This window comes from Balaenoptera musculus, chromosome 8, assembly GCF_009873245.2.
Source record: "Balaenoptera musculus isolate JJ_BM4_2016_0621 chromosome 8, mBalMus1.pri.v3, whole genome shotgun sequence".
NCBI lineage: Eukaryota > Metazoa > Chordata > Mammalia > Artiodactyla > Balaenopteridae > Balaenoptera > Balaenoptera musculus.
In genome coordinates, this window is record NC_045792.1 from 45,231,742 (window position 1) to 45,248,771 (window position 17,030).

The 17,030-nt window shown below is 40.2% G+C and overlaps 1 protein-coding gene across 1 annotated transcript; it reads right to left on the reverse strand.

Moving 5' to 3' along the window:
• Positions 1–9,797: 9,797 nt before the first annotated feature.
• Positions 9,798–10,658, reverse strand: LOC118900144 (protein tyrosine phosphatase type IVA 1-like). Its single transcript, XM_036862410.1, has one exon. It carries the CDS (start codon positions 10,417–10,419, stop codon positions 9,898–9,900), a length of 522 nt encoding a protein of 173 aa, XP_036718305.1. The 5' UTR covers positions 10,420–10,658; the 3' UTR covers positions 9,798–9,897.
• Between the last annotated feature and the right edge of the window lie 6,372 nt (positions 10,659–17,030).

The window sequence follows — 17,030 nt, forward strand, 5'->3', positions numbered from 1 at the left end:
AAAGCCATACATACATACATACATACATAAATTAAAAAAATGTAAGCAGACAAGAATAGCATTAAAAAAAAAAATTAAAAAAAAAAACTACAATGGGATAGCACTCCCCATTCACCAGAATCGCTGTAATAAAAAAGACAGACAGTAAGTGTTGGAGAGAATTAAAACCTCTTCTAGCAGGGCTTTGTCTCCTAAGCACTATGAGGTTAAGGGAAATTTCCCTCTGTCTTTTAAAAGTCTTCATTCTAACTCCCCAGCCTCTCGTACATAGTCCCAGAACTCATTTAGTATAGTGGATGCTGTGGTTGTACCACCCAGATCCCTCTAAAGGTCTGAAACACTTATTCAGGGCCAGCTGCCAGTAGTATTATCAGCTGAAGGCTCACAGTTGCATCCCCCGCTGGGAGTTGCAGTTGACTGAAGGAAGATGCTTCATCCAAGGTTATGCCCTCATCCCCAGGGACAGCCTGCATCCAATGACTGGTTGATTCGAGTCCAAAGGTCCAACCCCCTTGCCACAATTGCAGACATCTCTAAATGGCCATCCCAGCTTCAGAGCTCCCTGGGAGATTGGCTAAGGTCACTGTTGAAACTGTATGTATCACCATTCAACTTCTGCAGCATCCTGGTTCTCTCGCTCCCTCTCAAGTGTTGTTGAGATGACTCCCCAGTAAGCTTCCAAAGGCAAATCTCAGATTCAGTACCTGTTTCCTGAGGAACTCAACTTGCAACATGAAACTAGCCAAGCTTCTCAATTTTCCAATCTGTTGCACCAGCCTCACATGACCATCTAAAGCCTTGCTGGGTTTCTCTTTCCCTCAGTAGAGACCCTCTGCAAGAACAAAGCCAGATCCTTAGTCTATGTCCAGAATCGGTAAATACCCCCAGCAAACAAAAAGGCCACTCACCTCAGGAGAGCTCCTTCCTCTCTGGAATTTCTATTCATCTAGTCCTTGCTGCTTTCACAGCTCTCATATGTCTTTAAACATATGATTTTTGTAATTTATCCATATTTTTCTGGAAGTTGCAGGGAGGGTGTTGGGCTGCCATGACCTACTACATCCTATCTAGAAGTGGAAGTCTCTAGACACAGATTTTCAAAATTCCAAATGATACTAACTTTTTTCCCCTAACTTAATTGTAGTCAGAAAACTTACTTGTGTTATTCAAATATTTTAGAATTTTGATGAAATTATTTATGATCTAATATATAGTCAAATTTAATAAAATATTTCATGTACTCTTAAAAAAATATGGATTCTCACTGTTGGATGCAATGCCCTCTTATGTTCATGGGATCAAACTTGTTAATTGTTTTGTTCAAATCTATAGCCTTACTGATTTTTGTCTACTTGATCTGCTTCTGGAAGAAAAATAGTAAAACTTAACACTATGGTAAACTTGTCTATTTTCCTTGTAGTTCTCTCCATATTTGCTTTATGGATTTTGAACCAATGTTATTTGATACATAAAATTTAGAATTGTTATAACTTCCTGGTGAATTGAAACTTTTGAAACTTTAAGTAATGATTTTCTTTATCTCTAGTAACGCCTTTGCTTCTACTTTTACTAATATTAAAACAGCTATACCATCTTGCTTAGTTTGTCTCTGTCTCTCTCCTATAATTCATTATTTAGATGTTTAAGTTCTTGTACTAGTTGGAGAATGGTGAATACTGACAAATTATTTCTCCCAGAGAACTACATTCCCAGACACTATGAATATATGGTTGAACTAACACAAATACATACCACCATTTTATCAATTACATAATAAAACAAAGTATCAAATATCCAACTATTAAGTTAAACAGTTCAAAATCATATAAAATATTAGATGTCTGATCAGTTCATTAGTAGAAATCCTCTTCTGTTTTGGTTGGAAAGACAAAGAAAAAAATATCACACTTAAAACAAAAATAATAGTTAATAACTTCCAATAGGTATGGCGAAGAATTATAAGAACTTCAGGAATTTTTGAAATATTTTTGCTACAAAGTATCTTTACCTTTAAAGTTTACTAAATAAAAGCACCTATTCTGTACATCCTGCACAAGACAAAGAGAACATGGAATTTCTAGTATGGAATCCTAAAAATATTCCATAGCCTCTTTCCATTCTGTCTTCAGGCCCTCCCCTCTAAAACTGCATCCCAAGTGTAAACAAAGTAACTGTTAGGCTTTCTTGTCTGAAGATATTACACACATATGCTTCTGTAAGATGTATATTTTACATGAACTTTCAACCAGAGATGTGTGATTTTTTTCAAACTGGAGGTTTTCATAACAGCACAAAATGAGATTTATAGAAAGGCATTAAATAATCACCATTAAGTCTTGGTAAGAATTCAACAAAATCGAGGAGAGAAGATGGCGGAAGAGTAAGACGCGGAGATCACCTTCCTCCCCACAGATACAGTAGAAATACATCTACACGTGGAACTGCTCCTACAGAACACCCACTGAACGCTGGCAGAAAACGTCAGACCTCCCAAAAGGCAAGAAACTCCCCCCCGTACTTGGGTAGGGCAAAAGAAAAAAGAAATAACAGAGACAAAAGAATAGGGACGGCACCTGCACCAGTGGGAGGGAGCTGTGAAGGAGGAAAGATTTCCACGCACTAGGAAGCCCCTTCGCGGGCGGAGACTGCGGGTGGCAGAGAGGGGAAGCTTTGGAGCCATGGAGGAGAGCGCAGCCACAGGGGTGCGGAGGGCAAAGCGGAGAGATTCCCGCACGGAGGCTCGGCGCCGAGCAGCACTCACCAGCCCGAGAGGCTTGTCTGCTCACCCGCCGGGGCGGGCGGGGCTGGGAGCTGAGGCTCAGCTTCGGTGGGATCGCAGGGAGAGGACTGGGGTTGGCGGAGTGAACACAGCCTGAAGGGGTTAGCGCACCACAGCTGGCTGGGAGGGAGACTGGGAAAAAGTCTGCAGCTGCCGAAGAGGCCAGAGACTTTTTCTTGCCTCTTTGTTTCCTGGTGCGCGAGGAGAGGGGATTCAGAGCGCCGCCTAAACGAACTCCAGACACTGGCGCGAGCCGCGGCGATCAGCGCGGACCCCAGAGACGGGCGTGAGACGCTGGGGCTGCTGCTGCCGCCTCCAAAAATCCTGTGTGCGAGCACAGGTCACTCTCTACACCGCCCCTCCCGAGAGCCTGTGCAGCCCGCCACTGCCAGGGTCCCGTGATCCAGGGACAACTTCCCCGGGAGAACGCACGGCACACCTCAGGCTGCTGCAATGTCACACCGGCCTCTGCTGCCGCAGGCTCGCCCCGCCTCCTCTGTACCCCTCCCTCCCCGTGGCCTGGGTGAGCCAGAGCCCCCGAAGCAGCTGCTCCTTTAACCCTGTCCTGTCTGGGTGGGGAATAGACGCCCTCAGGCGACCTACACGCAGAGGCGGGTCCAAATCCAAAGCTGAACCCCAGGAGCTGTGCGAACAGAGAAGAGAAAGGGAAATCTCTCCCAGCAGCCTCAGAAGCAGCGGATTAAAGCTCCACAAACAACTTGATGTGCCTGCATCTGTTGAATACCTGAATAGACAACGAATCATCCCAAATTCAGGAGGTGGACTTTGGGAGCAGGATATATTAATTTTTCCCCTGTTCCTTTTTTTGTGAGTGTATATGTATATGCTTCTGGGTGAGATTTTGTCTGTATAGCTTTGCTTTATAATAGCTTTATTTTACTTCACTATATTATAGCCTCTTTCTTTCTTTCTTTCTATTTTTTCTCCCTTTTACTCTGAGCCGTGTGGACGAAAGGCTCTTGGTGCTCCAACCAGGCATCAGGGCCGTACCTCTGAGGTGGGAGAGCCAACTTCAGGACACTGGTCCACAAGAGACCTCCCAGCTCCACGTAATACCAAACGGCAAAAATCTCTCAGAGATCTCCATCTCAACATCAAGACCCAGCATCACTCAATGACCAGCAAGCTACAGTGCTGAACACCCTATGCCAAACAACTAGCAAGACAGGAACACAGCCCCATCCATTAGCAGAGAGGCTGCCTAAAATCATAATAAGGCCACAGACACCCCAAAATACACCACCAGACGTGGACGTGCCCACCAGAAAGACAAGATCCAGCCTCCTCCACCAGAACTCAGGCACTAGTTCCCTCCACCAGGAAGCCTACACAACCCACTGAACCAACCTTAGCCACTGGGGACAGATACCAAAAACAACGGGAACTACGAACCTGCAGCCTGTGAAAAGGAGACCCCAAACACAGTAAGATAAGCAAAATGAGAAGACAAAAAAACACACAGCAGATGAAGGAGCAGGGTCAAAACACACCAGACTTAACAAATGAAGAGGAAATAGGTAGTCTACCTGAAAAAGAATTCAGAATAATGATAGTAAGGATGATCCAAAATCTGGGAAATAGAATAGACAAAATGCAAGAAACATTTAACAAGGACGTAGAAGAACTAAAGAGGAACCAAGCAATGATGAAAAACACAATAAATGAAATTAAAAATACTCTAGATGGGATCAATAGCAGAATAACTGAGGCAGAAGAAAGGATAAGTGACCTGGAAGATAAAATGGTGGAAATAACTACTGCAGAGCAGGATAAAGAAAAAAGAATGAAAAGAACTGAGGACAGTCTCAGAGACCTCTGGGACAACATTAAACGCACCAACATTCGAATTATAGGGGTCCCAGAAGAAAAAGAGAAAAAGAAAGGGACTGAGAAAATATTTGAAGAGATTATAGTTGAAAACTTCCCTAATATGGGAAAGGAAATAGTTAATCAAGTCCTGGAAGCACAGAGAGTCCCATACAGGATAAACCCAAGGAGAAACACGCCAAGACACATATTAATCAAACTGTCAAAAATTAAATATAAGGAAAACATATTAAAGGCAGCAAGGGAAAAAAAACAAATAACACACAAGGGAATCCCCATAAGGTTAACATCTGATCTTTCAGCAGAAACTCTGCAAGCCAGAAGGGAGTGGCAGGATATACTTAAAGTGATGAAGGAGAAAAACCTACAACCAAGATTACTCTACCCAGCAAGGATCTCATTCAGATGTGATGGAGAAATTAAAACCTTTACAGACAAGCAAAAGCTGAGAGAGTTCACCACCACCAAACCAGCTTTGCAACAAATGCTAAAGGAACTTCTCTAGGCCAGAAACACAAGAGAAGGAAAACACCTACAATAACAAACCCAAAACATTTAAGAAAATGGGAATAGGAACATACATATCGATAATTACCTTGAATGTAAATGGATTAAATGCTCCCACCAAAAGACACAGACTGGCTGAATGGATACAAAAACAAGACCCATATATATGCTGTCTACAAGAGACCCACTTCAGACCTAGAGACACATACAGACTGAAAGTGAGGGGATGGAAAAAGATATTCCATGCAAATGGAAATCAAAAGAAAGCTGGAGTAGCAATTCTCATATCAGACAAAATAGACTTTAAAATAAAGACTATTACAAGAGACAAAGAAGGACACTATATAATGATCAAGGGATCGATCCAAGAGGAAGGTATAACAATCGTAAATATTTATGCACCCAACATAGGAGCACCTCAATACATAAGGCAAATACTAACAGCCATAAAAGGGGAAATCGACAGCAACACAATCATAGTAGGGTACTTTAACACCCCACTTTCACCAATGGACAGATCATCCAAAATGAAAATAAATAAGGAAACACAAGCTTTAAATGATACATTAAACAAGATGGACTTAATTGATATTTATAGGACATTCCACCCAAAAACAACAGAATACACATTTTTCTCAAGTGCGCATGGAACATTCTCCAGGATAGATCATATCTTGGGTCACAAATCAAGCCTTGGTAAATTTAAGAAAATTGAAATCGTATCAAGTATCTTTTCCGACCACAACGCTATGAGACTAGATATCAATTACAGGAAAAGATCTGTAAAAAATACAAACACATGGAGGCTACACAATACACTACTTAATAACGAAGTGATCACTGAAGAAATCAAAGGGGAAATCAAAAAATACCTAGAAACAAATGACAATGGAGATACGACGACCCAAAACCTATGGGACGCAGCAAAAGCAGTGCTAAGAGGGAAGTTTATAGCAATACAAGCCTACCTCAAGAAACAGGAAACATCTCGAATAAACAACCTAACCTTGCACCTAAAGCAATTAGAGAAAGAAGAACAAAAAAACCCCAAAGCCAGCAGAAGGAAAGAAATCATAAAGATTAGGTCAGAAATAAATGAAAAAGAAATGAAGGAAACAATAGCAAAAATCAATGAAACTAAAAGCTGGTTCTTTGAGAAGATAAACAAAATTGATAAACCATTAGCCAGACTCATCAAGAGAAAAAGGGAAAAGACTCAAATCAATAGAATTAGAAATGAAAAAGGAGAAGTAACCACTGACACTGCAGAAATACAAAAGATCATGAGAGATTACTACAAGCAACTCTATGCCAATAAAATGGACAACCTGGAAGAAATGGACAGATTCTTAGAAATGCACAAACTGCCGAGACTGAACCAGGAAGAAATAGAAAATATGAACAGACCAATCACAAGCACTGAAATTGAAACTGTGATTAAAAACCTTCCAACAAACAAAAGCCCAGGACCAGATGGCTTCACAGGCGAATTCTATCAAGCATTTAGAGAAGAGCTAACACCTATCCTTCTCAAACTCTTCCAAAATATTGCAGAGGGAGGAACACTCCCAAACTCATTCTACGAGGCCACCATCACCCTGATACCAAAACCAGACAAAGATGTCACAAAGAAAGAAAACTACAGGCCAATATCACTGATGAACATAGATGCAAAAATCCTCAACAAAATACTAGCAAACAGAATCCAACAGCACATTAAAAGGATCATACACCATGATCAAGTGGGGTTTATCCCAGGAATGCAAGGATTCTTCAACATACGCAAATCAATCAATGTGATACACCATATTAACAAATTGAAGGAGAAAAACCATATGATCATCTCAATAGATGCAGAGAAAGCTTTTGACAAAATTCAACACCCATTTATGATAAAAGCCCTGCAGAAAGTAGGCATAGAGGGAACTTTCCTCAACATAATAAAGGCCATATATGACAAACCCACAGCCAACATTGTCCTCAATGGTGAAAAACTGAAACCATTTCCACTAAGATCAGTAACAAGACAAGGTTGCCCACTCTCACCACTATTATTCAACATAGTTTTGGAAGTGTTAGCCACAGCAAACAGAGAAGACAAAGAAATAAAAGGAATCCAAATCGGAAAAGAAGAAGTAAAGCTGTCACTATTTGCAGATGACATGATACTATACATAGAGAATCCTAAAGATGCTACCAGAAAACTCCTAGAGCTAATCAATGAATTTGGTAAAGTAGCAGGATACAAAATTAATGCACAGAAATCTCTTGCATTTCTATACACTAATGACGAAAAATCTGAAAGTGAAATTAAGAAAACACTCCCGTTTACCACTGCAACAAAAAGAATAAAATATCTAGGAATAAACCTACCTAAGGAGACAAAAGACCTGTATGCAGAAAATTATAAGACACTGATGAAAGAAATTAAAGATGATACAAATAGATGGAGAGATATTCCATGTTCCTGGATTGGAAGAATCAACATTGTGAAAATGACTCTACTACCCAAAGCAATCTACAGATTCAATGCAATCCCTATCAAACTACCACTGGCATTTTTCACAGAACTAGAACAAAAAATTTCACAATTTGTATGGAAACACAAAAGACCCCGAATAGCCAAAGCAATCTTGAGAACGAAATATGGAGCTGGGGGAATCAGGCTCCCTGACTTCAGACTATATTACAAAGCTTCAGTAATCAAGACAGTTTGGTACTGGCACAAAAACAGAAATATAGATCAATGGAACAGGATAGAAAGCCCAGAGATAAACCCACACACATATGGTCACCTTATCTTTGATAAAGGAGGCAAGCATATACAGTGGAGAAAAGACAGCCTCTTCAATAAGTGGTGCTGGGAAAATTGGACAGGTACATGTAAAAGTATGAAATTAGAACACTCCCTGACACCATGCACAAAAATAAACTCAAAATGGATTAAAGACCTAAGTGTAAGGGCAGACACTATCAAACTCTTAGAGGAAAACATAGGCAGAACACTCTATGACATACATCACAGCAAGATTCTTTTGACCCAGCTCCCAGAGAAATGGAAATAAGAACACAAATAAACAAATGGGACCTAATGAAACTTAAAAGCTTTTGCACAGCAAAGGAAACCATAAACAAGACCAAAAGACAACCATCAGAATGGGAGAAAATATTTGCAAATGAAGCAACTGACAAAGGATTAATCTCCAAGATTTACAAGCAGCTCATGCAGCTCAATAACAAAAAAACAAACAACCCAATCCAAAAATGGGCAGAAGACCTAAATAGACATTTCTCCAAAGAACATATACAGATGGCCTACAGACACATGAAAAAATGCTCAACATCATTAATCATTAGAGAAATGCAAATCAAAACTACAATGAGATATCATCTCACACCGGTCAGAATGGCCATCATCAAAAAATCTAGAAACAATAAATGCTGGAGAGGGTGTGGAGGAAAGGGAACACTCTTGCACTGTTGGTGGGAATGTAAATTGATACAGCCACTATGGAGAACAGTATGGAGGTTCCTTAAAAAACTACAAATAGAACTACCATACGACCCAGCAATCCCACTACTGGGCATATACCCTGAGAAAACCATAGGTCAAAAAGAGTCATGTACCAAAATGTTCATTGCAGTTCTATTTACAATAGCCAGGACATGGAAGCAACCTAAATGTCCATCGACAGATGAATGGATAAAGAAGATGTGGCACATATATACAATGGAATATTACTCAGCCATAAAAAGAAATGAAATGGAGGTATTTGTAATGAGGTGGATGGAGTTAGAGTCTGTCATACAGAGTGAAGTAAGTCAGAAAGAGAAAAACAAATACAGTATGCTAACACATATATACGGAATCTAAGGAAAAAAAAAAAAAAAAAGGCCAGGAAGAACCGAGGGGAAAGACGGGAATAAAGACACAGACCTACTAGAGAATGGACTTGAGGATAGGGGGGGGGGGTGGGGTGAGATGTGACAGGGTAAGAGAGTGTCATGGACATATATACACTACCAAATGTGAAATAGATAGCTAGTGGGAAGCAGCCGCATAGCACAGGGAGATCAGCTCGGTGCTTTGTGACCACCTAGAGGGGTGGGATGGGGAGGGTGGGAGGGAGGGAGATGCAAGAGGGAAGAGAAATGGGAACATATTGTATATGTATAACTGATTCACTTTGTTATAAAGCAGAAGCTAACACACCATTGTAAGGCAATTATACTTCAATAAAGATGTTTAAAAAAAAATTGAGTAAGGTAGGTAAGAAGAAGACTTAAAATAAATATATTACAATAATCATAAAAAAAAAAAAAGAATTCAACAAAATCACTTGTTACACAAACCTGATGTATACTGGTACACGTGTGGGGTGGTAAACATAAAGGAGCAAATAACCATATAGGTCTTACTTGCAATGTTTGAGATGACTGGAGGAATAAACCACATATGGTTTACAGTGCTGTTCCTAATTCCTAGGATTTTAATTCTGTATGATACTAAAAATATACAAGTACTGTGCTGAGTATTTTGGCACCTAATCTCTCAATTTCTTATATATTGTTTCTGGCATGGGGATAGTAGTAAGCCAAACAGAGAGGCTGCAATTCTGTCAAGCTTGTGGCTTTTCAGTATTCCTATGGAAGCTTCGTTAGACTTGTCATTCATTAAGCCTATTATGTTGGCTAATATGTACGATAAATTAAGTCCTGCCTCAAGTTTGACTTCCAAGGCAACAGCATGAGGCAGCCAAGTTTTACTGAATGCAACAGTTGTTTCTATGACCACTAGAGTCTTTGAAGCGCAGCCGCATTTTAGAACGGTATTTCTCCAAATACAAAAGTTGCTTACTGTTAAAAGCTCCACGCCGCTTTTGTCTTATAAACTGTACTGCATCTTCATTTTTCATTCCACCTTCAATTAGTGCCAGGGCAACAAGCACTGGAGTTCTCCCAAGACCTGCAACACAGTGAACAGCAATGCAACAACCAGGTTCTTCATGAAATTTAATGTTCAAAAGACTTAACCAGTCATCAACAATCTGGTTAGAGGGTGATGAACCATCATCAAAGGGCCAATCCAGAACCTGGATAACTTCTTTCTCCACAACAGCAGTGTCATAAGTTGCTTCACATACTCTTACTGTTGTGGTAACTCCGTATTTCTTAAGGTCCTCTATAAATTTGTTTAAGGTTGCACTGGTTGGATTGTGTGTAATAAGAAATCTCATGTTCCTGTATGTGACCTCCACAGGGGCTGGGCCGTTCAGTGGAGCCATGTTAATTTAGTTTTTAAAAAAAACAACAAAAAAAACTCGATACGGTTACGAAAAAAAAAATTAAACTTTTGAATGCAGAAATGATGTAAAGAAACTGAAATCTACTCCAATATGCCCCACTCGAAATTCTCAATGCTCTGGATATGCAATTGGGAGTAACACGAAATGAAATGAACCTCCTAACAAGAAGCCATCCTTCAGTTCAGTAATACTGAGTCAATGGAAAGAAAGAGCACAGAGGTTTACCCCATCCAGGTCGTAATTCTTGTAAAATGCTCTCATGATTTCAATCCCACACTTCTGTGTCCAGGATGACCGCGCCTATGGGGGCTTCCTGGTGGAGTAGCAATGAATTTCTACAGTTCACTTGTCCTCATAAAGGTCGTGCTGTGCCTGGCAGTACTCTCCGGGGCCCTTCAGATACTCCATAAATGCGTGACCAAGAACACCACAGGAAGGAGTTAGCTTACTCATTAAAGACTGTGGCCTAATCATACAGCCGGTTCCGTGGCACAGGCGGCGGTGGCGTCAGCTGCTGAGAAGGGAGCTGTAGTGATCGTCGCGGAGCGGCGGCTGCGACGGCGCTCCGACCTCTACCGAGCGCCGGCCTCGGGAGAGCCAATCGGCGAGCGCCGAAGCTCTCTTGCGTCACAAGCCCTGCCTTTTATAGCCGGCGTGACGTGCGTTCCTCTTCGCCAATCGCGGCGGGGCGGGTCAAGAACCTGAGAGCAAGGGAGTGGGGCCCGCCCCTCGCAGACGTCACCACGGCCGCCGCGGGGAGTGAGGTGGTTGGCGTAAGGAGAAGGGCTGCGGCTTGAGCCTTCTCGCGTCCCCGCCTCCTGCTGGGGAGGAAAGAGTCTGAGGACGTACTTGAGGATGGGAATGGTGGGGGACAAAGCCTGGAAGAGGCTGAAGAGAGACGGAGTGGGGCCAAAACGGTCGGGAAAGGGAAGGTAGTGGAAGAATCCCGCCCATTGACTCTGCTATGTCTTCCTCCACCGGCTTCGTGTTTTAGACGTGTCATATTGCTAGGCTTTTTTTCAATTCGGTCTGACCAACTTTGTCTTTACTGAAGAACTTCGTCCATTTACATTATTTTATTACATTATATTGTCTTATTATTTTATATTACAATGTTATTGCTATCTCTGCATCTGTTTTTGCTCATATTTTGTGCTAGTTGACCTATGTCTATATTTCTTTTTTTATCTTTTGGTTTCTTTTGGACTAAGATTTTTCCTCCCCTAAATCCATATTTTCCTTCCACTGTTTTGGAAATTTGTAATTGTGGTTAAAACTTCTTAGCAGTTATTATAGTTTAGACACTGTTCTAAATCTAAATAGGTTTACATAATTTCATTTGATACAACAACCCTATGAATTAGATACTAGTATTATTTCCATTGTTCTGATGAAAAAAACTTTTAAACCCTGGGCACAGAAAAGTTATTTGCCCAAGGTCACATGGCTAGTGATTGGCAGGGCTGAGATTGGAATTCTGGAATTCTGGATCTAGAGTCTCTCTCTAATATGTATGTCTTATTATATACCTTATTTCTATACTTTCAGTACTTAAATGGCTTAGAAAAATTCAAACATTCAAAATCTTTTCCCGGGACTTCCCTGGTGGTCCAGTGGTTAAGAATCCACCTCCCAACGCAGAGGACATGGGTTCAATCCCTGGTCGGGGAACTAAGATCCCACGTGCCGTGGGGCAACTAAGCCTGCGCACTCTAGAGCCCACGCACTGCAACTACTGAGCCCACGTGCTGTAGAGCCCAGGCACCAGAACTAGAGAGTCCCACATGCCACAACTACTGAGCCCGCATGCTCTAGGGCAGCTCGCCACAACTAGCGAGAAGCCTACATGCCTCAATGAAGAGCCCACATGCCACAACGAAGATCCCGCATGCTGCAACTAAGACCCAACGCAGCCAAATAAATTTTTTTAAAAATCTTTTCCCACCTCTTGAAGGAACTCAACATGCTTTAACTATTAATGTTGTCAAGTATTTTTTAACCCCACAAATTACACTGTTTATAAAAATCAGTGTTTGTTTAAATTTGCCCAATATGTCAGCAATTTCTTTGCTCGCTATTTCTTCTTGCATCTCAACTCTTTCTTCTAAGATTATTCTCCCTTATCTAAGCATCTTTTGGAGGTTCCTTTAGTTCCTATTACATGATCAACTTTGATATTTTATATAATCTTGAATATATGCATTCTCTCTATTGAAAAATACATTTTATTGTCGGTAGACTTTTTTGCTTTTTCTTTTCTTTTAATAAACTTTTTTTCCTGAAATTCTTTTATTTTGCTTTCATTTCTAATAGTTCCACTGAGTACACAATTCTACATTGACATTTATTTTCTCAGCCCTTTGAAGATATTCCTTGTCTTCAGGTTTCCTTTCTAACAGCTTTAGAATTTTCTAAAATGTCTAGGCTTTGTTTCCTGGCCTATACTTGGCCCATAACAATAAAGCCCTATTTCTTCCTTTTTTCCTCTTCCTTCCTTCTTTGCTCTTCTTTCTTCCATCCTTCATTTCTTCTTTAATAACTCAGTCCACTACATGGAGGGGAGCAAGGTAGTTGTCTGTGCAGTAGGTGCGGATACAGAAGATACTGGAGTTGGGGGAGAGGGTGAGGAGGACATTCAAGCAAGGGGGGGGGGGTGGTAGTTGCAGCCTAGTACCAGCTGTCAGAGCCCAAGCAGGGTGCAGAGGACACGTACATAGAGGGACAGCAGTGGTGATCAGAGATTACATAAGGGTTTATCCAGTAAGATTACATAAGAGTTTATCCAGTAATACATTGAGAATAATGGGAATCAGGCACCTCACTGTCAGACAGGAGTTACAAATATGGAAAGGGAAAAAATGTACAATTAGTTGTAGGAGTTTGGGTTGGAATTGGTTGTATCTCTGTGAAGTCATCATTTCAATATATAGATATAGAAATATAGATGAGTATGAGTGTGTGTGTGTGTGTGTAAATTCCTCAGCTTTATCTACAGAGAGCAGAGAGGACCTGAAGCAATGACAACCCAATAGCAAAGATGAGAACAATAGCACTCAGATCATGGTTTGTTAATACCATTCTCCATTAAAAAAGTCTCCTTGGGCACAAGAGGGAAAAGATATGGGGATATATGTATATGTATAACTGATTCACTTTGTTATAAAGCAGAAACTAACACACCATTGTAAAGCAATTATACTCCAATAAAGATGTTAAAAAAAAAAATCTCCTTGGGGAAATGGCTGATTCCAGAGGTAGGGCAGAAAAAAATATGAGTAGCCTGGAACATCTTAATATGACAAAGTTATGGAAGTGTTCAAAAAACGATAGAAATATGACAAAAGGACATAGACCAAAAAGAGCACAGACCAAAGGAGGCTAAAGAAACCTGACAACTAAATGAAATACGGTATCCTAGATGGGATCTTGGAACAGCAAAAGGACATTAGGGTAAAACAAGTGAAACCTGAATAAAGTGTGAAGTTTAATTAATGGTAAACTACCAATGTTGATTCCTTAGTTATGAAAGATGTATCATAGAAACAGATGTTAACAATGGGGGAAACTGGGTGAGGAGTGCACAAGGAACTCTCTAAAACCATTCTAAGTTTTTTTTTTTTAATTATTTAAAACAAAACAAAAAACATAGAAGCCAGCTTAAAGAGCTCCCACTGATCACGATTTTTATATCAATGATAGGACTGGATTATTAGTCATTGAATAAGTAAGTAAATAAATAATAAGTCTATACTGCTATAAATAAATAAATAGGGAGAAGAAGACACTTTGCCTTATAGTAGAATGCCAGCTAATAAAGTAGCAGCAATGGTGAAATTAGAAAAGTCTACATTTAGCAATCATCATCATAATTATGCATTTAGCAAAGAAACATCAATAGATGCTAAAACTAGTGGATGAAACTCGATGAGGAATGGGATATTACTTTCAAAATACCTACCATGAAATGCCAATTAGTTACAAAAGAAAAAAAACAACTTGATAGTGGTAAACCTGGCAAGCATCACTTAATCAAATGATCAAAGTTATCGTGACCAGTAATGGGACAGACTGAACTGCGTACCACCTGATATAATGGAGTGCAAGGAACCTAGCATCACATCTGTGATATTCCTGAAAAAAAAAATACATTACTGGAATTTTATCATGATGGAAAATCACACATCCAGATGGAAGGACTGAAATCTTCAAAAGTGTCAGCCATGAAAATCAAGTAAAGGCTGAGGACTGTTCCACATTGAAGGAGATTAGAAAATAATATCAGCTAAATGTTACACATGATCATAGATTGGATCTTTTTGCTTAAAAGGACATTACTGGGACAACTGGCAAAATTTTAATTGAGTTCTTGGATTGTATGGTAAATGAGTGTTAATTTTCTGATTTTGGTGGTTATATTGTGGTTTTATGGGAGAATATCCTTATTTGTAAGGCATTATGCTCTAAAGTATTCAGAAGTGATAGGGCATATGTCAGCAACTTGCTCTTACTTAGTTCTGGGGATGGGGGAGGTGATATTTTTACCATTCTTTTATCTTCCCTGTAAGTTTGAAATTATTTCAAAAATAAAAATTTATCTCTAGCATTAATTTAAAAGGCTTTGATCATAGGTAATTGGCTGATGCTTGCTTCTCTGAATTCCCACTTTGTGTTTGCCTCTAGAGACTTTTTTTGCAGCTTTACATTTTTTTAAGATTTTAAAAAATATCTTAGCTAGCATTGTTAGGTATTTTGTAGATTCTTCCCCCCAAAATTTCAGGATATGGCAGACTGGCAGTTGTCCACTACCATCCATTTCCCTCATATTTAGTACCAGCATTCCCTGAGTATTTCACTACACACACGGCCACCAAGCTAGAGACTTCATTCCCCAAGCTCCCTTGCAGCATGGTGTGGCCATGTGATTAAATTTTGGCCAATGGGACGTGGACAGAAATAATGGTACCACTTCCAGGTTATACTACTTAAAAAAAAAAAAAAAAAAAGCACACTTGCTCCCCTGCCCTTTTCTTCCTACTTGCTACTTAGGAGATGATACCTGGAGCCGTTGCCTTGACCCAGTGGTGGAAACCACAGGAGAAGCTAGTAGAGCCACCCTACTGTCTGGGTCTATGTACTTCTAGACTGTTTCTTGAGAGAAAAAGGCACTTCTGTCTTGGTTAAGCTACTAGTATTTGATCTCTGTTAAAGTGCTATCCTAACTAATAAAATATAAATGAAAGGACTGAGGTACCACCTGATTTGGGGAAAAGGGGAAATGAAGAAAAATAAAGACTCAAAACCAAAATAAAATGCTTCTGGTGCTGGCCAAGATGGAGTAAGGGCACTACAGCATTTCTCTTCAACTGATGTAACTGAACAGATTATAAAAAGCAACTACCTGAGGACTCTGAAAAGGAAACACTTACAGGGGGATTGTATAAGTAAATCAAAACCTGAAGAATGACTGGCATAGTAACGAATTTACTGGTGAATTTATTCCTCTTCTGGTTTGACCTGAGGGCAACCTAAGATCCAGAACGACACAGAAAGCCTAAACTCAAGAGAAACCCCCTCTTTCTAGCCAGAGAAGCAGGAAAAGGGTTCCGTATGAGCTAGAGTATAAAGGGAAAGCCCTTTTTTCCCTTTTCTCCCCCTCCCTGGTATGCCCCAAGACCAACTGCAGTCACAAAGCTGCACAGTGGCAGCAGGAATAGCAGTGGTGGTGGCATTCAAGCACCATATTTTCCATCAGATTCTCAAGACGCTGAGAGGTCCTGTCTTCCTGGCCAGAGGAAGCAGGGAAAGGAACCCCCCTGGTCAGAAGAGTGTGGGAGGAATCTCTGTTATTTGTTTCTGTCTTGTCATCCACTAGCTCCCCTTTGAGAGAGTGAAGGGAGCTAAAACTCCAAGAAAAACTCTGGCTTTAAAGCCAGACGACTGGGAATAAGAGACTGGAGAATGTGAAAGGAATTCCAGAGAGGAGAAAGCTGGAGAAAGAGATCCCCTAATTCTGTGTACGAATCACTACAAGTCTCAGGTTTACTCCCAAGCGGCACACATGAAAAACAGATCCAAAGAAACACAGACTTTGAGAATTGAACTGACATCACAACTACTACCCACAGAAGGTGAGATAGCACTTGCATCCTGAACGTCAAGATTTTGCTTGCTCTAAATAAATACTTAAATAAATAAATAAATAAATAAATAAATAAATAAAAGATCAACATTCTCCAGCGGATTTTAACAAGGTGGGGCAAATAGTTACCTTAGTTTCTTGGGGTACCTCAGAACAAGACGGTCTGGTTACGAAAAGATCGGGCCTAAACATTCCTCAATCCCCTGGTCGAATAGCATTATAATACTATCTTAACCACTAATGAATTCCAGCAAACTATGAAGTACTGTGAGAGAGAAGAATTAGGTTAAAACTGTGTTTATCAAACTGAAAATTATCTATTTACACTAGTAGATTGTTAAATCAATTTTGTTCAGTCTAATCAGAAATTATTTTATGAAATAAAATAGAAATTATCCAAATGCATTGCTGATGGGTAACTATAACCCTGTAAAACTTTTGTCTCAATTAC